The sequence below is a fragment of the Suricata suricatta genome, chromosome 9 (assembly GCF_006229205.1).
Source record: "Suricata suricatta isolate VVHF042 chromosome 9, meerkat_22Aug2017_6uvM2_HiC, whole genome shotgun sequence".
NCBI lineage: Eukaryota > Metazoa > Chordata > Mammalia > Carnivora > Herpestidae > Suricata > Suricata suricatta.
This window is the reverse complement of record NC_043708.1, coordinates 103233359-103256769: the sequence shown is the minus strand read 5'-3', so window position 1 is coordinate 103256769 and position 23411 is coordinate 103233359. Positions and strand designations below refer to the sequence as shown.

At 52.3% G+C, this 23411-nt stretch overlaps 1 protein-coding gene across 2 annotated transcripts in view; it reads left to right on the top strand.

The window, feature by feature from the left end:
• Positions 1–23411, top strand: part of MEGF11 (multiple EGF like domains 11) — a 310492-nt gene that overhangs the window by 267382 nt on the left and 19699 nt on the right. For both annotated transcript variants that reach the window (XM_029952659.1, XM_029952658.1), the window contains exons 11-17: positions 8850–8970; positions 9943–10106; positions 11161–11263; positions 16155–16301; positions 16673–16807; positions 21911–22039; positions 22898–23026. In XM_029952659.1, the coding sequence (XP_029808519.1) occupies positions 8850–8970; positions 9943–10106; positions 11161–11263; positions 16155–16301; positions 16673–16807; positions 21911–22039; positions 22898–23026 (928 nt within the window). The remainder of the gene's footprint in view (positions 1–8849; positions 8971–9942; positions 10107–11160; positions 11264–16154; positions 16302–16672; positions 16808–21910; positions 22040–22897; positions 23027–23411) is intronic.

The following is a 23411-nucleotide window of genomic DNA, read 5'->3' as shown; positions in this document are numbered from 1 at the left end:
TCTCCTCTGCATGCAAGAACTCTGCAGGGCTTTTAGACTTGGGAGTCACCTGGCAAGATACAAAGACCTCATGAGTGCTCTTTGAGGCCTTATTAGCCTGTGATGCCATCTCTAAGCTCAGAAGAGACTCCCCAGGAGGAGCAGGTTGGAGAAGGGGAGGGGACTTACAGATAGGACAAGGACAGCAATGCAGACCAGAACAGAAACTTTTTTTTTTTTAACCAAGACAGCACTTGAGGACCCCCTGGTCTTGCAGCCAGTAAGTGGCATGGCTTTAACTTGAGCCCAAATGTCCTTCCTCGACCACTCTCACTACCTCTCAAGGTCTCTCTGAAATATCTTGGTATCTGTTTGGGACCTATTAGAAGGTGTCTGTTCTCTTCCAGGGAAGACTCGTCAAGATTCAGAGTTACATAGCACATTTGTGCACATTAGAAAAAGGCATCCCTTTATCAAGACATTCTACTGATATCTGTCAGAAAATTGATGCAATATATACTCAAAGTGTAAAGACTGTCCTGTGAGTAGTACCTCTAGAGTTGTGCAGTGTGTAGCTTGCACAGCTGTACAGAGCAGCCTCAGGTCACTGACAGCCAACTCATTTTGGACAGACATAAGGCTTCCAGTCCTAACCTTCAGCCCTTTTCCACCCATCCTCCTTGGGGGCTAGACAGAATAACCCTGGGCATTACCTCCTCAGCATGAGAAGGCAGGGATGGGAATGGATGTGATATGCGACCTCCATCCCTCTCTCCCTCTCATCTCTTTGACCCTCTTCTCCTCATACCTTATGCAGAGTTTCTTTTCCCCAACATGCATCCACTGTCAGTTGCTGCTTTATCAGTGACACACTAATTAGGTCCAGTGAGGTTTGCTCCGCATTGGAGAGCCCTCCATGGTTGGTGTTCGGTCTGAGCCATCCTCTCTTTGCCTTGTGGGCCATGTGTCATTCTTTCTCCCTGGAAAATTATAAATGAGGCTCCCCACCTGGGAGCCTTGGAGCTGGGAGCCTTGGGCTGGGAGTGGGGATGATGGAGAAGGGTAGGCAGGGGGAGAGCCAACAGCCCAATGGCTGGCACTCTGCTGGCAAATGTGGACACCTGCCTGGCAGGGAGCCTTGTAAAAAACAAAGTGTACTTCACATGTGTGCTGCTGGTATTGATAGGATGTTAGACACCCAGGTCAGCCTGCATTGGTGGCCCTGACCCTCCAAGGGTTACAGGGGAGGGGGAGGAACAGAAGCAACCGGAAGATCAGGGAGGCCACTAACGGCTGCCTGCAGATGTCGTGGGGATGTTGGAAGGGGACTAGCCTCCATCCTTCTCATACCACAGCCTCATCCCGTGCGTTGCCCTGCTCTAGCCACCAGAGGGTACATCCCATGAGGGTAAGGACAAGCTCTGTTCCACTCACGGTGTGTCCCCAGCCTAGCACAGTGTCCAACACATGCTCGTGCTTGAAAACCATTTCTGGGATGACTGAACTAAGTCAGTCCATGTGCACTAAGCACTGAGTGTGGGCGAGGCTCTGTGCTAGCGCTGGGGCCGTAGGGGTAAATAAAACAGACCTCGTCCCTACCTTCATGGAACTTACAATCCAGTGAATTAGAGCTGGGTTTTTTAAAAACTACATTATGATTGCAGCTAGTGCCACTGATAGCAGGTGACAGGGACCCTTGTTACGAAGTTGGAGGGTGGAGGGAGGTTCGAGAATATGGTGGGGGCTGAATAGGACCTTAGGTCACATCTAGTCCAGGGTCATCATTATGAGACTCAGGGCGTGTCACGGTGCCTGGCCTGTGTAGTAGATGTTTGGCAGAGTTCTGTGGGCTGGACAGATGGATGAATGAGGCCATGTTGCCGTGAGCCAGTGCTTTTGCCTTACTTCAATCCTTGCATCCTGACCCTAGAGACAGGGCCCTCTCCTACCTAAACCATCTGTACCTCTCCAACCAGAAGACATGTGGGTAGGAGTGGCTTCCCTGACTGGCTCTCCCAGAGTCCTCTCAGCTGAGCTCCAATAGGCTGACGGGAGAATATATATACCACCCTAGCCTAGTTGTAGAGAGCCCAGGTCCAATCTCTTTACACTGCTTCCTATCCACAGAACACATTTAAAGGGACCCAGAGATGAACCTGCAACATCGCCTCCCTCTTTTGTGGGAGGAGAGTCAACCACTTTCCATCCCCCTCCTCCTTTCTCTCCAAAAAATACTCATTAACCTCTGGCCCATTGCAAGGAAAACGGATGAGCCTCACAAGAAGCCCAGCTGCTGATTAATTTTCCCGAACAGGGCCAAACTACAAAGCAGCATATTGCAGGGGAGAAAATTCAATAAAGAGCACTTGAAACAAAGTTAATAGAACATATAAGTCATTACCCACCGGGGTCTGGGCCTGTGCCGCCACATTGTGCAAGGAGGCAGGTAGAAGGTGTAGGGGAGATTTGCATCTCTTTAGCAGGACCAGCTGCAAGGGTTCTGTTCCACCGGTAGCTCTTTCAAATCAAGTTCAAGATGTTAATAGCCAATGCTGCATCTATAATTAACAGGCCCTTGGATGAGAGGAGGTATTCGCATCCATCGTCCATTCATGGAGTGGAGCCGCTAAGCGGGGCTGGCAGCTTCCCCCAGCAGAAGCTGGAACCTTGGGGGGCCTGTCCCTGTGGGCGGTGGAAGGCTCCCTTTCCAGGGCTGGGGGTGTGGGCTGTGCGGAAGGGAGATGGGGATGGGTGGGAATGTAAGAATACTCAGGCATCAGTTTCCAGGTGTTCAGAAAGGCTCAGAGCATCTGGGTCTCAGCAGGCAGCCCTTCCTCAAGGTCAGGGCCACGTTTTCCAGATGCTCTGTGCTCCAGTGGTGAGTGTGCTGTCCGTATGAGCAGGGGCAGTGTAAGCTGTCATAGAGTTTCACCACAGGGAGGCTGTTAGCATCCTGTGCTTGAAACAGAAGCCAAAAGATTCAAGTTTGAAACCCATCCCTGCCTCTCAGTGGTTGGATGGCCTTGGGCAAGTCAAGTTCCCTCTCTTGGCCTCCGTTTCCTTACCTGTAAAACAAGGTAGCTGGACCAGGTGATTCCTAGAGTCCTTACAGCTCTGGGATGATGGGCTGTCCCTGCATTGTTATTAATAGTGTGTGGTCAGGCCCAGGCCATGCATGAGCAGAGTAGGTGACCACCCAGCTGGTGTGATTCTTAGAGCCCCAGGAGGACTCCCCAGCCCTGGGCCTCCATCCCTACCATTCCTCCGTCCCTTGGGCCAAGACCCCTACTGCAGGCAAGAAAATGTTCAGAGAGTCAGAGCTGAGGGGCCCTTAGAGACAACCCAGCCAGTGGTTCCCAGCTAGATGCTTGAAAAGACTGCAGCAGGTTGCTAAGAGAGATTTTGAACATTTCACAGAGCCCACGGGCAGTATTCCATTACCTGTGATGAAGCTAACTAAAACACCAAGGTTTTTCTTTTGCTTTTAATTAGAATTAAATTAACTCTATGTGATAGCTTAGGTTAGTGTGCGCTCATCAGAAGCTCTGATTGGTTGCAGGTGACATCATTGGGATTTCCAGGTCATGGTTGGTGGACAAGATGCTGCCACCAGAGTCACGTGGCATGTGGTCACTGGCCAAACTCCACCTGCTCAGTACGTGACTGGCCTTAGACACCAGCACAGAGTATCTGCAGTGCTTTTCAAACTGAAGGGGCTTTGTAGGGGGAGGGTACTCACAAGGGTCCTTGGAGGTGAGAAGTTGGGGAGACGGATTGATTTTAATAACGACATACAATTGATAGGGAAACCAAGACCTATATCTTACCCAGCATGAACGTGAGTCCACCAGAAGAGACCACTGTCTTCTGGCAGTAAGAGATGTGCTGGATGGAGATCTTGGGGAACAGCCTCAATACACGGTCTTGGGGTGCTCATGATGAAGGAATGAGGGTGCAAGTGCTAGGCTATGTGAGGCATGCGAGATGCCAGAGGCAGTCTCCCCAACTTGACCTCTGATGTGAGCTCACAAGCCTGGCCTCTTGTCCTGCCCTTTCCCCAGAGTGTGAAAAGATCAGCAGACGTGGATTCAGGGCTAGTCTAGGCCAGGCACTGGGCCGGGGGACAGGGAGCAGAGAGGATGCAATCCGGCAGCCAGTCCCCTGAGGAACATTGGTCCACAGGTCTCACCTCCACCTCATGGCCTCTGGCTTATAGTCTCCTTTTTGTGAGAGCCATGGGTTTGATCATCTCTACTATCCTGTTCAGTTCAGGGTCTTGATCCCTCAGTGGGTGTGCCTGAGGCCAAGGGTAATTTCCAGCTGCACTTCTCACCCTCAGCCTGGCAGGGCAGCATTTGGGCAGGGAGTGGCAGGGTGTGGCTTGGAACCATAGCCCAGGGTCTGGCCTGGCTTTCTCTTTTCACAAGAGCCCCCAGAGAAGACCAGCGTCAGCATGGTAGCATGGGACCCAGCCTTAGACCTGATAATATTCTGCTTTGTGTGTGTGATGGGAGCCACAGGACCTACACCCACCAGGTCCCCTCACTCATTTGTCCAACATGATAAATACCTGTGCTCTATGCCAGGTGCTGAGCTATAGACACTGGGGCAGCCCAGACAGAAAAGATCCCCATTCTCATGAAACTTTCAGTCTCACTGGGGGAGCAGACAGCAAATAAGTGGACAGATAAACACATCTGAATGCAGACAAGAGTGTGCCTGTGTGGATGCTGCCTGGTAGTTGCCCAAAGGCAGAAACTGGGTCTCAGCATCCTGGGGGCCCCTGTAGCCCATTGCTGGGCTGGCTCAGAGTTGTCCCTGTGCAGCAAACATCTGTTGAATTGCCTGGCACGAGAGAGAAAGCATATGGAAAGTGCCCAGTCCTTCTGGTTGTCCGCAGTAGAAGCCAGCGTGTACACACAAACATCTCATTTCAATTAAACAATATTTATTGAGGGATCATTATGTACCAACAGGCTCTCAAGCCCTAGAATCTAGACATGAATAAAATCAGATCCCCATCTCCCTGAGCTCACAGCCCAGGACAGAGGCAGGCACATGAGCCAGCTGCTGAGACCCCCCCACCCCCATATGCTCAGATGATGGTGGCTTTGTAGGTGCCTATTCCCATTAGGGCAGGACTGGGGACAGAACACAGCCAGAGGAGAAGATGAGGAAGGAGTCACAGATTTCTACCCAAACCCACCCAGTCAGGTAAGCAGATACCCCCAGTCATACACACACACACAGCCATAGGTGGATACACTGACTACCTAAGCACATATAGACACAAATACTGACCTTGTAGACTGAGACCTGTCTCACAGGCCATCATGATTAAAGCCTGTTAGTGGTCCCCCAATCTGGGGAGGTGTGTGGGTGAGAGAATGGCCTGTGTGTTGGGAGTTGGTACCTGGGGCACCTTGGGAATCATCCCACCTTAGCCAGCCCCCCACCCTCCCGGAGGTGGGCAGCTCTGTTAGGCTAAATCTGAGAAATTAGGCTGGTGATTGGCTGGCAGTAAATGTCAATCACCAGAGACAGCCAATCAACTCTAGGGCAGGCCTGACACTCTCATCAGTGGCTAGAAGCGGGGGAACTGGACAAAAAGTTTAGCGCTTGTGCTGCCAGAGGAGTTGGAACCAAGTGGGGGTCAGGACAACAGGGTGGAAGGAGGGGAGTGCTCCGAGTCAGCTGTACGAGGCTCACATCCCTTCAGTGCAGAACTCTGCACTTTAGAAACTGCTCACTTCCCTGTTCGGACTTCTTGCTGTTAGGAGCTAACAAATGGGAAGTGCTGGGAGCAGCTCCTGGCACTTAGTCGCCCCTTAGTGAGAAGTCATTCTGTCCCCCAGGCCGTGCCCCTGGTGTGTCTTGATAAAATTTCTGGCCTGTTTCAGCTATGAGGAGGAGAACTAGGGAACCAGCCTACGGGAGGAGGGAGAAGGTAAACCTGGGGGCACGAAGTCAGGATTCCTGAGTGCGGCCACCCCCCCAACCCCCGCACCAGTCCCCGGTGAGCGCCAGCCTTCCTTTACTGCACAGGGTCCAGCATGGTTCACTGAGTGAGAGAAGGATCCCTTTTCCAAAGCTGCCTTCTACCAAAACCTTGAAAGATTTTGTATATTCTTTCCATAAGAGAGATTTCTTTGCAGTAATAATAGCTTTTATAGTGCTTTCTACCTGCCAGGCACTGTTCTATCTACTTCACATGTAATTAATTTGATCCTCCTGACAATTGTATGAGATAGGAACATTATTTCTCCCATTTTACAGATGCAGGAACTGAGTCCCAGAGTGGTTAGCAAACTGTGCAAGGTCACGCAGTAAGTGGTGGAAACAGGCTGGTGCCAGAGTCTGTTCTCTAACAACTGGGCTCTGCCTCCTCTCTGGAAGGAAGATCTGATTCTTTCTCCTCCCTCCCTGCCGTCTCCTTCATCCTCACTAATACACCAGGGGCGCCCAGGATAAGTCACCCTCTGAGTCTCCATTTCCTTCTCTGGGAAGAAGGAAGTCCTCTCAGCCTGGCGACCTCAAGCTGTCAATGTCCCCGCATGGGTTTCACTGTGAGACAATGGGTGCCCTGGTGCCACCTTCTGGGGAGCAGACATTCCAAGCTGGGCATTCTGTATCTCGCCCCCTGGAGTAGGGGAGGGCCAGGATGGAAAGTCCTCTCTGAGCCCCATCCACAGACCCACGGCTGGGCTCACAGGCCCCTGGAGGCCTCCTGGGAGGACTGGGGCCGGCGACACTAACAAGACCAGGAGAGAAACCCTTCTCCCTTAAAGTAAATTCATGCGGAGAAACTCATAAGCGGTGCATGCAATTTGCACACGGTCCAAGGCCCTCAGAGCTTAAATATTTTCCTATAGGCTATTTATAGTCTTGGAAAAATTAGAGTTTTCTGGGTAATGGGAGGGCTGCAGACGCCAGCTGGTCAGGGCCTGGCAGGGGAAGTGTGGAAACCATGGAGCCTTCTGGTGAAGGACCTCTAGTGGGCATGTGCTCAGAGCAGACAGCCCCAAAGTGGGTTTCTGAGTGTGGAAGGCATGGCCTGGGGTGCTCAGGGAAGAAAGCTCAAACCCCTTTACCTGGCATTTAAGGCTCCCAGCTCCCTTTAAATATCCCCCTCGCCTCTCCATACACAAACTCCTCCTCCAGTTACCCTTAGAACATTCTCAGCTCTCACACTCCTCTGCACTCTTGTCCACACTCTTCCTGCCTGGATTGCCTTTACCTGGCTCTTCTCTGGCAAATTGAATGCTCTCACCCCTCAAGGTCGGTGAAGTCCCCAGCCCTGGTCCCCTCCGTGCCCCCCCCGCCCGGCCTGCAACTTGCCCCATCTCTGAACCCTTCACTGGAAGGAACAGCCCACCCGCAGAGGCCTGGTGGAGTGGAAGCTGTAGTAAGCACCTCAGATTCAGCTTTCAGGGCTGAGGCCCCTCTTCTCCCCCAGCTTCAGGAAACAGTGGCTCCTGGCTGTGCCCCCTCCAGAAACTGGCCCCAGTCAGAGAGTGCCGATTCCTATGAAATCGTGCCTCCTTTCCCAGAGCAGTGGATTTCCAATGCTGGGCGGGGGCTGTAAAGGTTCTCCCTCCCCTTCCTCTGCGTGGATGTCTCCAAGGGCCATTCCAGTTCCAGAGCTTCCTGACAGATATGCAGAGATCAGTATTGACTGCAACTCAGTGCCGTTTCTCCCTCTACCCAGTCCTGCTTCCCTTACTCCTGATGGAGGTGCTGCTCCAGAGCTCGCTAATCTCCATGTTGGAGAATGCTTTCTTGGGGGACCAGTTTATGACACCCGGTAACAGAATGCTTGAGCAGCCAGCCCTGGTTCAAACAGAGATCAGCTGTTCAGCTGTTCTTAGTGCCGTGACCTGGGCCGAGTTACCTAACTTCTCCATGTGATTGCTTTAGCTATGAAACAGGAATGATGCTGAGGCAATAAATAGTCTCCTGTAAGTCTTGTGAGGATTAAATGAGAGGATGTATTCATGTACCTGATACTGAGAAAACGCTGAGTAAACGTTAACTATTACTGTCAACATTTAACTTCTCTGAGGTTCAGGTAAGTGGTATTAGAGTACTGTTATCTGTGTCATGGGGTTCTTGGTGAGAATCAAATAATATTGGAAGGCAAAGGATCAAATTCTGCACTGCTGTAACCTAATACAGACTCAGGGTCAAGTTCCATGGGGGCTTTGCCCATCTGTAGTCTAGAAGCCTACCCCACCCCCAACCAGTGACAGTCACTGTATGAGTTATCTATCACCACTGTAACAAATGACCACACGTTTAGTGGCTTAAGACAACCACAAATTTATTCTCTTATGGTTTTATAGGTCAGGTGTAGCTCATTGGATTAAATCAAGGTCTGTAGGCTGTTTTCCTTTCTGGAGGTTCAAGGGGAGAATCTGCTTCCTGCTCACTCAGGAAATTTGGTAGAATTCAGTTCCTAGGGTTGTAGGACGGAGGTCCCCCTTTTCTTGCTGGCTCTAAAATGAGGGTTGATTGTATCTTCCAGAGGCCACTGCATTCCTTGGCTGTGTTCCCTTTCCTCTATCTTCAAGGCAGGTGGAGGAGTTCTTACGGCTTATCTCTCTGATCTTCTTTAGTTAGCTTCCACTTTTAAGGACTCATATGATTCGTTGGGTCCACCTGCAAATCTAGAATACTCTCCTTTCCTCAAGGTCCTTGATCACATTTGCAAAGTCCCTTTTGCCAGGTAAAGTAGCATTCGCAGGTGCCAGGGATTAGAACATGAACATCTTTTATGGGGGCAGGAGGGGAGGGCATTATTCTCCCTACCACAGACCACCCCCCTCCACCTGGGACAGCTGTGATCCAGATTTCACCTCCTGCTCTTCCAGGGAGAGGTCTGTGCAGTTCCTTGTGCCGCGGACACCTACGGCCCCAACTGCTCATCCGTCTGTACCTGTAACAATGGTGGCACCTGCTCCCCCATGGATGGCTCCTGTACCTGCAAGGAAGGTGATGTGCTTTCTTTTCCAGTCCCGCCCTCCTCAGATGTGCTCACTGCCTGGGTGGGCTGCCAAGCTGAAGAGTGTGGGCTCTTCCTGCCCTATCCACCTACGTGCAGGCTCAGGGAGTTTATATATCAGGTTCCAGCCAAGGAAGCCCATGCCAGGGACTTCAATAGCAGGAATGTAATAGAGGGGATTAGTTATGGCAGTATTAGAATTGCTGGGGGAGCATATGAAGGAAGGCAGGCTGACCAGAGATTAGAAGCTGGGAGGAAAAATTCCAACACTCCTAGAGGGGAGAGACAGATGGAGGAAGTGGAATTCCAAAGCCTGGGAGTGAGGGCCACCTGGTGGGAGCTGGGGCATGGATAGAGGGGTTATGTGACAGTGCTGAAGCACAGGAAAGGCCCAGCCACCAGGAGAGGTGCTGCCCACAGAAGGGAAAGGGGAAAAGGTACCTGCTCCCCCACTGCTGTCTGTGGGCCAGGTCGCCCCTTGTGAAGGCCATCTGGGAGCCAGCTGAGGGAGAACCTGGATATGCAGCAGCAGGGATCAGGCCCCTGTGACACAGATCAGAGCAGGTATGGGGAGAGATGGATCTGAGGGCAATCAGGCCAGTGACCAACCTCAGAGTGAGAAACCAGCTTGTCCTGGAAACAAAGGGCCCTAAAATAAGCTGCTGGATTCCACCCTGGGCAGAGATAGCCCTCCCCATCTCAGCTGGTTCCCTGTCCTGGGGGCGGGGGACCACGCACCTACAGCAAGAGCAGTGAGAACCGGAAGGCTGGAGACCTGGGTTCTAGCCTCAGCTCTCCTAATAGCCATGCTGTGTTTCTGAGCAGACTCCATGTATACTGTGTGCTCTAACCCAGCAATCAGAGAAACGAAGGTGTGGGTGGCAGGTGCCCAGCTGGGAGGGTGGGCAGAAGGCTGTGCTGGGCCCCAATGGAGCAGTGACAGCCCCTTTCCCTCCCCTCAGGGTGGCAAGGCCTGGACTGCACCCTGCCGTGTCCCAGCGGGATGTGGGGCCTGAACTGCAATGAGAGCTGCACGTGTGCCAATGGGGCAGCCTGCAGCCCCACAGACGGCTCCTGCTCCTGCACCCCTGGCTGGCTCGGAGACACCTGTGAACTGCCCTGCCCAGTGAGTGCCCAGGGCAGGGAGGGACCGGGTGTGCCCAGCAGCCCCTCTCACCCTTTCTCTGAGGTCATTCTGTCCACAGAGGTGTGCAGACAAGAGCACTGGACTAGGTGGTGGGACACGTGGGTTCAGGGCTCAGCCCTATTTCTGACCTCTGTGGCCACCTTGCTACTTTGGGCCTCAGCCCCTTCCCTCTAGAAAATGGGAAACCTTTGGTAGGTGCAGTGCTGTGGCACCACTCTCCCCTGGCTGTGCTTGGTTAATACTGTTAATTGACTCTGGCACATTTCCCTGAGCCCAAATGCAGCCTCAGAATCCTTCATAACCACCGCTACAGGACAGCCCTTACTAACTCCTCGGGGTTGCCGTTCCTCTAATTTTATGATCAGGGTATTGGAGGATGAAACCAAGCACTCTACAGCAATACCCACCCAGACTTAATCCCTGGATCTGAGTCTAAGATACGAATAAATTAGACCAACCACTATGTGATATTGTTGAATCGGGCCTATGGTTCTGGGTTCAAATCCTGACTTTGCCACCTCCTAACACACATTATTTCGCCTTTCTGACCCTATTTCTCATCTTTAAATTGTGAATATAATGGAACTATGCCACAGGTTTGCTGGGAGGATTGAGAGAAATGAGTGATAGAAGGCTCTTGATACCTAATGAGCATGCAACATGGTTGGTACCTTCCTGCCTAGAAACAATAGATCAGTCATTCTTCACGTGGGATCAATGCATTATGATTTGCAAAGTGCATCCTTATTTACAAATTTTTGTTAATGGTCATTAAATACAGCCTTTCGAGCTTGACCATTGAGAACTGCACGTTTCTATCAATGCAGCCAAACAATGATTTGGAGTGACCTTGTGACCATGTTGATCCCGTTATAAAATGTGCCCCCACTGTGCCCCGCCACAGTCTCTCTCCATCCCCATGGGGCAGTGGCTCAATTTTGTCATCAAAATCCAATTTTATCATCAAAATCAATCCAGTGTGAACCTCTGGGAGTCTAGGTCTGGTCCTTTCTCCCTCCCCTTCTCTCTACAGGATGGCACATTTGGGCTAAACTGCAGCGAGCGTTGTGACTGCAGCCACGCGGACGGCTGTGATCCTGTCACAGGCCACTGCTGCTGCCTGGCCGGATGGACAGGTAACTGCCCCCTGCTTCGCCACCACCCAGAGCCTGTGAAACTAGGTCCTTGGTGTTTTATTTTTCTTCACTGTTCTCTTTCACTTCTTCTTCTTCTTGCTCCTCACATATGCATCTTTTCCTTCTCTCCTCTGGGCCCCACTTCTCCATTCCATACAGTTCAAGCAAACAAATTATTGAACATCTGCTATGTGCAGGCTTCGTTCTGAAGGTCAGGAACACACCTGTAAGAAATCAGACAAAGGCTAACGCATGGTGGATACAGGTGCTTAATCTGTGTTCACAGAGGATATGGTAGAGAGGGCGTCGGCGACCTTCTGCTTAGCCCAGGCTCACACTTCTGGTCCCAAATGTATCCGTCAGCCTGCCTCCCAAACATAGAGTGAATCCGCCACGCTCCTGGCCCTCCAAGCACCATCTCCCAGCTGACCCAGACTTGGTCTTCTGCTTGCTCTCTCTGGGCCTCCCCTCTTGCCCAGCTGCATCCATGATGCATGTGGTGGCCACGTGAACTTCTCAAAGCATTCGTATCAGCCCCTGCTCAGAGTACCTCAGTGGCTTCTCATGGCACTGACATAAAATCCAAATTCCTTGCAGTGACCCAGGGTCCATATGATCTGGCCCCTACCCACCTCCACCACCTCCCTTTTGCTCCCCGCCCCCCCCCCCGCCCCCATCTCTCATACTACATTGCAGCTGCCTGGGCTGACCACCCTTCTGGCTCCAGGCCTTCGTACATGCCTTCTTTCTGCATGGGTCACTCTTTCCTTTTCTCTTCACCTGATGATGGTCCCCCCATTACAATGGGCCAAGACTACGTCAGAGCCCCTTTTACTAATTCTCATAATATCCTACACTCTTCTTGCCATACTTACCTCAATTGTCACTGAATCCATATTGGAGTATTTATTATTTGTTTCCCCAATTAGACCATTAGCTCTCTGCAGCCAGGGCCTTGTTCACTCCTGTATCCATTGCTTGTCACCCACTGAGAGACTGATGCCATTGTGGTCAAGAACTCAGAGCTGGAACCAGACTGCCTGGCTTTGTGACCTTGGGCAAGTCCTTTAACCTCTCGGGGCCTGAATTCTCCATCTATAAAATGCAGCTAATTATGATCCTCCCAATTACAGGGTCATTTCAAAGCTTAAGTGAGTGAATTCTTCGAAGTGCTAACTGTGCATGGCCCTGTGCTCAATAAATGTAACCCATGAATACAGGAAGCGCTTAATAATGCTCTGCTGTGTGAATGAAGTCGTCCCAGGGTGGTGGACAGAGGAAGAAATGCAGGCGTTGCTGCCAGTGTAGGATAATAATTCACACCAGATAAGAATTCTGTTGCTGAGCAGCAGAAAGCTAAGCACACCGCTTCCTCTGCGGCATTCTGCCCTGCCCTGCCCCTTGGTACAGAGCGAGGCTTCACCCTAGTTACTGGCACCCCAGATGCCTAGCTGGAGCCAAGTGGAAATCCACTTTAATTTTTCATTGCCTTCATTTCAAGTGAGCTGGTAAGATTTTAATGATATCTAGTGCTTAAAAATTCCGGCTTTGATGGACAACTTTTGAGCAAGGCCTCTGCTCTTCTAAAGCTAACTCCCCCCAAATGCGGCCCTGAGGTCATTTTAAAGGAGTGATTGATGTCCTGAGGTTTGTCATGGAAAACGGGACCAAGAAAGGATCAGGGGGGGGATGGGGTGTAGGTCCCGGACACACTCCATGAACCCTCCCTGCCTACACCTGCCCCAAAAAGCCTGTCCCTGGCTTCCCGGCTCCTGGCTTGTTGCTCATGCTTTGACTCAGTACCAGTTTCGCTCTGCTGTAAGTAGGTGCATGTCTTCTCCCCTTGCCCGCGTAAGCCGGACTGTTTTTGCAAGTGTCCTCCTGTATAATTCCCCTTGGCCTGTACACAGTAGGTGTTTATTAAATGTTTACTGAAGTAAGTTGAAAGAAGGTGGACTACAACCACATATGGCTTTTCCCCTGGAAGGGAAGGAGACCTCCTCAGACTACAGATGAGGAAAGGGAGTTGTCCAAGGTCACAGAACATTAGTGCCAATAGGATGGGGACACAGGATTGCTTTCTAAGAAGGAACCATCTGTTCATTCAGTTAGCATTTATTGACTCAAGCAATTACCAAGTCCTCAGTTGCTATCTCCCATGTACCTAGCACTGTGTCAGGCCTAGCAGTAAAGAGCAAAATTCGGTAAAGCAGTCGTCCCTGTGCACCTATTTTGTACCCGACACTGTGCTGGGCACTGGAGAAGCAAAGAAACCCAAGATGGCATCCTGTCCATTAGGAGCACCAAATAAGGAGGGTCACAAGTGTCAATAAGCCGTGCTCCCTTCAAATTGCTGCCAGAGGACACGAGCCTTATGTACGAAACATTCAAATAATAGGCAGGGACAAAGCTGTAGGCCAACTGACTTTCAAATAGAGGCTTGACTCCCTGAGTAGACATCTGGGAAGGCTTCCTGGAGAAGGACTCTAAGCAGATGCTGAAGAGCATGGGCTGCTGAGTTGCTGCTGGCCTTGTGGCATGAATTTGAGTCACAATACATGACTTGTTTCCCTGGCTTTGCCCATTAATATAGATGTATAGAGAGTCCTAAAAAATAAAGCAGGGAGATCCCATAGGGATGAGATAGGGAAGGATTTCTAAGGAGGATTATTATCCCTATCCAACTACTGGGAACACAGAGCCTAGATAAGGTAACTAATGAAGCGATGCCTTTTCAGAAGCTGTAGTTGGAGATCCTCCCACCAGGCCACGGGTCCACTGCAGTAGAACTGGGGCAGTCCACGCAGGGGGAGCCTGGGCCCTTCACCCCCCTCACATCCCAGTGTCTCAGGCTCCAGGGGGTTCTTAGGACATATAAAAACCTCCCACAGAACCAGGCCTGGAAAATAAAAATTGCCAGTTCCTAAAACCCAGTGGGCCCTTGCCAATCCCTGCAGTCAGCATAATCACCTTGCACCGAGAACCATCTCAGTCCGCAAGGCCCCTTCTTGACATGAAAACATTTTGAGGATCCCACATGTGAGAGTAGCTGTACTTTGAATATCCATAGACTGGGTGAACACACAATAGCCATAAGCTGCCATGAATTCAAGGGTGCTTTTGCATGTGTTGTGTTTTCTTAATCACAGGAGTGTCTGCATACGGTTTTCGGACCTGTGTGACCCGTTTGCTTTGGTCAGCCTACAAAAAGCACTTGAGGCACCAATGGGATGGGAAGTCGCTGTCAGGTGGCAGAGTTCTGCCTTAGTCCAGTGCGCCTCCCAGGAACAGCAGAGTCCCTCGACCCACAGTCTGATCCTGGGTTTCCAACGGAAGAATTCCTTTGAGCAGCTTTTGGAGAAGGGAACCCTCGAAGCAGTATCCAAAGCTTTGAACGGCTTCATGGTTCCGCCTTCTCCAGGCTCCCCTTCAGTCAGTCACTCAGTCCACGGGTTTTGTCCAGGGTCAGCCTCTTGAGCCCTGGAAACTGCACTGGGAGAGGCCTCCATCCAGGGGTGGAGTATAACCAGCCAGACCCCTGTACTCCACGAAGAGGCCTCATATCCGGGAGAGTGGGGTGTGAGACCCTTGCCCTGCTGCGGAATTGAGATGCCACAGGGACGAGGGAGGGAGGGAGTGTGTGTCCTGGACTAGACAGGCACGGGAGGCGAGTAAAGCCTGTTGCATCCCCTCCCTCTCTGCGCTCTCCAGCGGTTCAGCTCTCCCTCCCTCCCCTTCCCACGGGCACTGGGGGGCTTCTGCTACCCCAGCCTGCCTCCACACTGGTCCCACTGCTCTCCTCCTGCTGGGGCCTGAGGCCTGCTCTCTTCGCTGGGCCTGAGGGTCTTCCTCCCTCTTCCTTTCTCTTTCTTACAATCCCTGTCCCTAGAACAAGGCAGACATGATCTTCAAGCTAATTCTGGTCTTTTCTGAGCCGCTGATATTCACCTTCCAAAGCCAAGCGAGTTTCCTGGGCCCACACCCATCTGTCCACCTAATGCATGTCCTACCAGAAGTCTTTCTGGCTGAGAGGAATCCCCATCCCAGAGCTGGGGCCACCAGCCTCAGGCCTTTTAAAATTCCTTCTTAGCCTTTGGGCTGCCATCACCTCAGTAACCTATTTGCTCTGTCTCAGCTCAAGAAGACCTCCTCTTTCTTAATAGAATACATTATAGTGCAGAGAAAACATCGGAGTGCATCACACACAGTGACAGTAAAACCTCATTCTGCAAAGTGTTGGTTTCCATCATAAACATGTATGCACATATGATATAAAACCCACTTTGCACTGAGGGGTGTGGTCAAAAGAATCTGAAAAGACCCCACCACTGTCTGAGCCCACACCCTAGGGCTGGTTGTCTGGGACCCAAAGGGCCAGCGGCTCCTGGGCTGACATGGCCATGGTAGCTCGCTCCTGGCCTGTGCAGCCCCCACCCCACTACGGCACTTACCTGCCCCCTACTTGGTTTCTCTCGAGCCTAACCTTGGGTACCACTAAGATGTCAAAAATGAAGGTAGCCCTTCATGACCTGGTCCCTTCTTGGTCTCACAATCCATCTCTTGCCATACCCTCATTTTGCACTTTATGGCTCAGCTACATTATGCTATGTTTTCTTTCAAGGCATGATTCTCTCTCATGCCTCCTACTCTTTGCACAGAGGGTTTCCTTTACCTGGTAAATTCCTCCTTGGCCCTTGGGACTTAGTTTGGGTATCTCTTCTTCCTGGAAGCCCTCCCTGACCAGCCAAGTCTAGATTGGAGTTTTCCTCTGCGTTTCGAGATACACTGTGCTCACCTCCACCTCGTCATTCTGCATAGCGCACCTTCCCATCATCCTTCTTTCTGCCTTCGCTCCTCTTACCACTGACCTGAGTCTGCCTCTGGCCCACAGGCATCCACTGTGACAGCATGTGCCCACCTGGTCGCTGGGGCCCCAATTGCTCTGTGTCCTGCAGCTGTGAGAACGGTGGCTCCTGCTCCCCAGAGGATGGGAGCTGCGAGTGTGCCCCTGGCTTCCGAGGACCCTTGTGCCAGAGAAGTAAGGCTGAGCACCCTCGTTTCACAGATGGCTCACCCTCTCCACCCCTTCCCTGTTGGAACTGATCCTGGCCTGGGAGGGGCTGGGGTCTCAGAGCCAGCCCCCATCAAACCTCTCCCTCTAGTCCCTTCTCTCCCTGCGCTGGCTTTTCTGTCCCTAAATTCAGGGCCCGGCCTGGCTCCTCGGCGGAAACAGGACCAGATCACCGCTCCTCTCTGCAGAAGGGGATGGGCCCTCGAAGGTGTGGGGTGGAGACAGCTCTCCCCATACCCTTGAGGAGCCTCCCTTCACCCCTGTGTGGTACCTGGACAGGTAGCCAAGCTGCCTGGGGCACCTGCAGCTGCTGACCACCCTCTCCCCTTCATCCCCAGTCTGCCCCCCCGGGTTCTATGGCCACGGCTGCACCCAGCCATGTCCCCTCTGCGTGCACAGCAGTGGTCCTTGTCACCACATCAGCGGCCTCTGCGAGTGCCTCCCTGGATTCTCCGGAGCCCTCTGCAATCAAGGTAGTGTCTCTAGGGGAAGGTGTGGGCCAGGGTGGTGAGGCATCCTGGGAGGGAAGGCGCTGGAAGGAGGGGGTTGGGACTTCCCGTACTCTGTGGAGGCAGCTCCCTGCATCTTCAAGGCTTAGGCCTACCTTTGTGAGAACTGGTCACCACCAGACGTGAGACAAAGCCATTATGCAGTTAAAAGGGACAGGCTCAGAGAGGTTAAATGACTACTCTGTCGTCGCACAGCTAGAAAGTGGCACAGCTGAGCAACACATGCTGCCTCCAAAGCTGAAGAAAAATGAAATAAGCATAGCTGAGTTCTGCATAAGTGTCCCCAGATGGCTGATGCCGAGTGCCAAGTGGTAAAGGCAGAGGATGCCATGGGAACTCCAAGGAGACCGTTCTGGCATGGGCTGGAGATGCAGCTTCCAGCCCTGCTCCCCCCACACTCAGGCCAACGTCACTGATCCCTCCCCGCAGTCTCCCGCCTCCGCAGCAGAGTCAACGCCCACTCCAGCTAGCCTCTGCCATTCAGCAGGACTTGACCAGGGAGTGCTGCCACCCTGGCTCTCTGGGGGGGGGGGAAGCCTCGCTTTGTAACATTGGCCAGCATGTTCCGTCATCTAAATATCTCCACCATGGTTGATTCCACAGTACAGGTAGTTCAACACGGTCACAAAATTCTTGAATATTTAGCAACCTGGGCAAAGGTAGTTGCCCGCTCTGGCACACACCGCTGCCTACAGCCGTCCGTGGCTCAGTCAGGCCAAGGCGGTGTGGATTTGGGGGCCAGCGCACAGCGTGCAGGTGTTCAGCTTGGCCTTAGGCAAAGAGGCAGAGAAGGGAGAAAGGTGTTGTGGGTAGAGCAAGCAAGTTGGGTGTGGACATGCGACTGTCCGGCAGCAGAGGGTGGCTAAAGGATGTGGGGGCCGGGATGGCAGAAGGGGGACTGGGAAGGTGGGCTGAGGCCTTAGGCGCAGCTTGGGACACAGGGCTGCAGAATCTGTATACTCTTGACTTATAGGGAGCAAAGAGATCCCAGGCTAAGGTAAACTTAGAGCTTAAATCAACTTCAAGGTCATCTGTGCAAGAATCTCATCTGGCCTCTGCTTAAATGCTTCCACTGAGAGCTCACTACCTCCCAGGGGGACAGATTCTTTTGATGAATAATCACCGCTGAGCTGGGCTGGTTTTGTAAGTGTATGGGCCGTTCATATGTATGAGTGGAAAGTTCATTCTGTGATACTTTGAGGTCACGAGACGTTTGGGCCCCAGGGAAGCCCATGTGACAGTTTCATTTGCTTGCAGCCCTCCTAGGACAGTTTAATCATAACCTGACGCGTCGAGGTTTACTTATTAAACATCGGAGACCCCGCCGTCAATACAGATAGGCTGGGTCTAAATTAGGACCTAAACAGCCCGCGGAGTAACTCTCAGATCCTGCGATGTCTGATTTATCGCCCGCTGGCCTAATGAGTATTTTCCACATAGAGATCTAATAGAGTTTGCTATTAATGGCAACTGCCCTGGTTAAGTCTCAAACCTTGTAAAAAATTGAACTGACACTTCCTAATGACCGGCTTTCCAGTGAGTTACAAATTACAGACACTGCTTATGCAGAATCATTAAACATAGATTAAATATAACCAGATGTTTTCTTTTCACCAGCCCCGTTCTCCACCGCCCCTTTTTTTGCCTCACTCTTGATTCAGCTAAGAAGTCGACCAATTAATGTATTAGACTGATCGCATTAGCGGCTCTGTGGGTGAATTTGTCAGCCTGGAGCGTGTGAGAAAGACTTCAAAGATAAGACTGTCTTGTTCAGGAAGCGCAGAGGTAGAGCAGCTCACCCCACTCCCCAAACAGGGCCAGGTCTGGGGAAATGGGCTCCCCAAATCAACCACGTCCCGGGTGGGGGGGGCGGCAGGGGGCAGAGCGAGGCTGGGCCACCTGCTGTTCTGGAAGCTGAAGCCAGAACCTGGGCCGCAGGTGTGAGGTGAGCGTCAGGCACCCTGGAAGGAGCTAAGGCTCTGGCCCGGGAAGCGCAGGGCCCCAGATCCACCCCTTAGCTCTGAACCACGGCCTGTACTCTGTACAGTGAATGAGGGTCATGAGCCCCATTTCCGAGAGGAGGAAACAGAGACTTAGAGGGTCATGCGGTCTGTCCAAAGGTGCTCACTGAGTAAGTGGCAGACCTTTCTAGCTGGGTGACCTTAGGCAAATTACTTGATCTCAGTCCCTCAGTGTCCTCCTCTATAAAGGGCATAATAATGAAAATATCTAATACTGAAAGTATTACAAAGTTGACCAAACTAGTATTTGTGAAGCACTTTGAATGGTGTCTGGTGCATGTAAGTGTCACAGAAGTGTTTGCTGAATACATACATAAAACAAAGACCCAAACTCAAGGCTTTACACTGGAGACCCTGGTGCACCATGCCCACAATCTGGTCGGGGAAGGGCTTGGAAGGTGAGGCAGTGTGGCATAAAGGAGAGGGGGCCAGCCCAAGGATTGAGAGACCTGGGTCCTGGGTGAGTTGCTTCTGTTCAAGAATCAACACTTTCCCATGATCCTCTGTGTGACTTAGCTGAGGGTCTTGGGGATTCAAGGGACTCCTCCCCCATAACAGGAATGCAAGGAAGCCTTCTCAGAGGGTGTGGGGCTGGCTACACCTAGGTTCTAAGGGGAGAAGGTTGAACTGAGAAGAGCTCAAAGGGACAGGAGTCGCTGATCCCAGCAGAACCCACTGGAATGTCACTGCTCCTGGGGCCTATTTTGGCCATGTTGGAATATTGCCCGAGTGTCCTACATGTCAGGCACTATACTGAGCACTCAGATGCAACGAAGAACAGGAGAACCCAAGTTCCCTGACCTCACAAAGCCTATGGTCAAGAGGGGGAAATTTGGAGTTCAGCTTTCCCCAAAAGAACTTGGGAGTTGATGGGCAGCCAGTTTATTTCCACACATTCAACGACCATGCCTGGCTTTTCCAGGTGTTGTGGAAGACAAAGACATGGGTAGAACTCAGGCCTGGCCTGAAATAGACTCACAAGTCACAGAAACAGAAGACCAGGGAAAAAACCGAGGGTGTGGAAGTTCAAACAAGGACATAGCACCCCAAAACAGAGAAGATGGATGAATCAAGATTTAGTTCAGCTGTGACATAAAAACCCAAAATAACTGACATGAAAATGACAAACATTATTCCTGAAAGGAAGGAAGGAAAGAAAGAAAGAAGGAAAGAGACTGTCCAGGAGCAGACCATTAGAGAATGGTAGGGGAGCTTACAAAGATGACAGGCGCCAGCTGCCTTGTCCTGTTGTCCAGCCGTCCCCAGCACATGGCCTCCACCTCTGATGAAAGCTAGCTGCTTAAACTCAGCTGCCTCATCCACGGCTCTTATCCATAAGCCACATTATCCTTCAACAAGGATGAGGAATGGGCAACTAATGACACGCATTTCCACTCACCACTGGCCAGAATGTGGTCACATCGCCATAGCCATCTGTGCGGGAGCCTAAGAAGTGAAGCCTTTGAGGCCATAAGTCCAGCTAAAACTTGAGATTCTACTTCTCAGGAAGAAGACTGGATTATTGAAAGATTAGCAGTCTACCACGGAGAGATGGGGGGAAGGTAGCATGGAAGATGAGTCTTACAGGGGCATCTGGGTGGATCAGTCAGTTAAGCATCCAACTCTTGAAAATGGCTCCGCTGATAATCTCACAATCATGAGATTGGGATTCTCTCTCTCCCTCTCTGCACCTCCCCTGCTTGTGCTCGCTCACTCGCTCTCTCAAAACAAACAAACTTTAAAAATAAAATGAGTCTGGGGTGCCTGGGTGGCTCAGTCGGTTAAGCATCCGGCTTCGGCTCAGGTCATGATCTCACTCACGGTTTGTGGGTTTGAGCCCCGCGTTGGGCTCTGTGCTGACAGCTAGCTCAGGGCCTGGAGCCTGCTTCAGATTCTGTATCTCCCTCTTTCTCTGACTCTCCCCTGCTCATGCTATCTCTCTCTGTCTCTCAAAAACAAACTAAAAATTAAAAAAAAACAAAAAATATTTTAAAAAATAAAAAATGAGTCTTATAAGCAGAGTAGGATTTCCACAGCTGGCCAGGAGGGTCAGGGAAACTCTGGAAGGGAACAGTTGGAGCAAAGGCATGGGGTGTATTTAGAAAGTGTTGTGTGAGCCAGCGGCTTATGTATCTGGGAGAGAGGGGTGGTCAAGGGTAACCCAGGTGAAGTAGCCAGATTTTATTCTGGGGTAGTGGGGAGCCACTGAGGATGTTTGAGCAGGGCACACAAGTGCCATAAAGAAGACAGCTATGCTTTAGGGAGCTCAAGTTGTAGGAAGCAGGTGGAGAATGAACTGCAGAGGGAATGAAAGGTAAGTGCTCAGTTAACACCCAGACCTAGTTCCACTGGAGCTTATCGCCTGGTTGAGGACACCAGCCCTTCCTTTAGGGACCAAGGAGTGACTCCTCCAGGAGGGGTGAGAACCACAACCCTGCAAGTGGCTCAAAGTGGAAATACCAGGGGAGCTCAGCGGAAGAGAGCTCCTTGTGGACTTAGGAGGCTGTCCTGAGGCTGGGCTGAGGCTTGAGGACAGGTGGGATTTGGAGAGACAGGAAATAGGTGGGCAGAGACGGTCCTCCCACAGACTAAGTGCGGGCCGACCTGAACTTGTCCCTCTGCTTCCAGCTACACACACTGTCCACCCTCGTGGCTGTGGGATCCGTGATGCCGGCCAGAATGTGGTAATGGAAAGCAGAAGGCTGGGGAGCCGTGTGGATGGAGGGCAGAGGCCGGATTCCCAGCCTCACTGCTTCCATCTCTGAGGCCCAATTCGAGGGCCTCTACCTACCCCTCTGGGCCTCAGTCTGTGCCTCTTTCACAGGGGATCAGTAATAGAGCCTCCAGAAGAATGCAGCTTGTGGGCACTCGCTTATGTGCAAATGGAGAAGGGTGATGGGGCTGTGGCGCAGGCAGTGCCCACCCAGATCTGTGGGCTCAGGGCCACAATGGCTAAGGCCTGGGAACGTCAGGGTGCAGCAGCTACGGGAGGTGGTCTGAGGCATGCAGGTGGGGGCCCAGGAGCCAGGCTGTCCTGTGCCCACAGTGTGTGCTGGAGGGCGCTTTGGGCAGGACTGTGCCCAGCTCTGCTCCTGTGCCAACAACGGGACCTGCAGCCCCATCGATGGCTCCTGCCAGTGCTTTCCTGGATGGATTGGCAAGGACTGCTCCCAGGGTAAGCATCTGCCTCCTGGGAACACCCCCCCGCCAAGAGTCAGGCTCCAAAACACACCTCTTCCTTGCCCAGAACTGCTTTGTCCCTGATGCCTCCACCTCCCAGAACTAAAATCTCCTTCTGCAGACAGGAAGGCACCTGAGCAAAGAGCAGCCCCTGCATGTGGTTGGGGAGGAGAAGGGGGACAGGGACTGGCATGCTGGGGTTTGGGAGTGGGGAAGCAACATGAGGCCAGAGCAGTCACCTCAGAGGGGTGAGGGCGTCCCCTGAATGACCGATGTGAGTTATGTCTTGGGTACGTAAGCCTGGACAAGGAATTGTAGAGGCTGTTCTTGTAAGGGGCACCCCGATCTGCTATGGAGCTAACAGGGACCACATATCGGTGAAGGTCTAACCTCCAGCCTTGTGGAGCTCCTTGTGTGATGGGTGAGACATGAGGAAGGTCCCAGTTAGATGACCTGGCCCGAGGGAATTTCCATTCTGGTGGAGGAGACATAGTGCCATCCTCAGGGAGCTCATCAACTGAAAGAGGGGAGTCCCCACCCCGGGAAAGTCCCCATCATCACGGGGAAGTTAACAGTGTTCACACTGTAAACTGCAGTGTTTAGTTTACCACACATACCCACACGCTCCAAATCACAGCCAGTCCCCCTAGAAGGGAAGTTCAGGAGCCCTCAGAGCTGGGCGAGTGGGCAGAGAATCCTGGGTGAGTGGGTCAGGGGTTGAGTGGAGGAATTCTGGGGAACATGTGTCAGGAAAGCCAGGAAATACGGCCTGGGTGTAGCCTGGCATCTTGGCTGAGGTGCAGTCCTCCTTCCTCTCCCCCCGGCTCTCTCTGCCTCTCCCTCCACCCCCCAGCTTGCCCACCAGGGTTCTGGGGCCCTGCCTGCTTCCACACGTGTAGCTGCCACAACGGGGGGAGCTGTAGTGCCGAGGACGGCGCCTGCCACTGCACCCCAGGCTGGACTGGACTCTTCTGCACGCAGCGTAAGTCCCGCCTCCCGGCCTCCCAGCTGTTCCAGGTCGTGCTGCGGCCTGCTGGCTGCCTTGAGCATCATCCAGGGCTGTGGGGTGAGGGAGGAAGCGGGCCCTGAGGTCAGGAGCTGCCCCCTCCCCAACCCCAGGATTGGGAAGCCTGGATGGATCCAGGGTGTTGATGAGCCCCAAGTCCTGGAAAGTTGGGGCTGTAAGGTACCCCACCAGTCACCAAGACCAGACCCTCTGGACAGCAGGGCTCAGAGAGGGAGGAACAGCCTGTGGCTACAGAGCAAGGAGACCCTAGCCTGCTCTCTGGTTCCAAGGCATCTTTGTCTAAAGAACTCCTCACTCACCCCTACGCCTTCATCCTGAGAGTCCAGAGTGTGGAGACAGC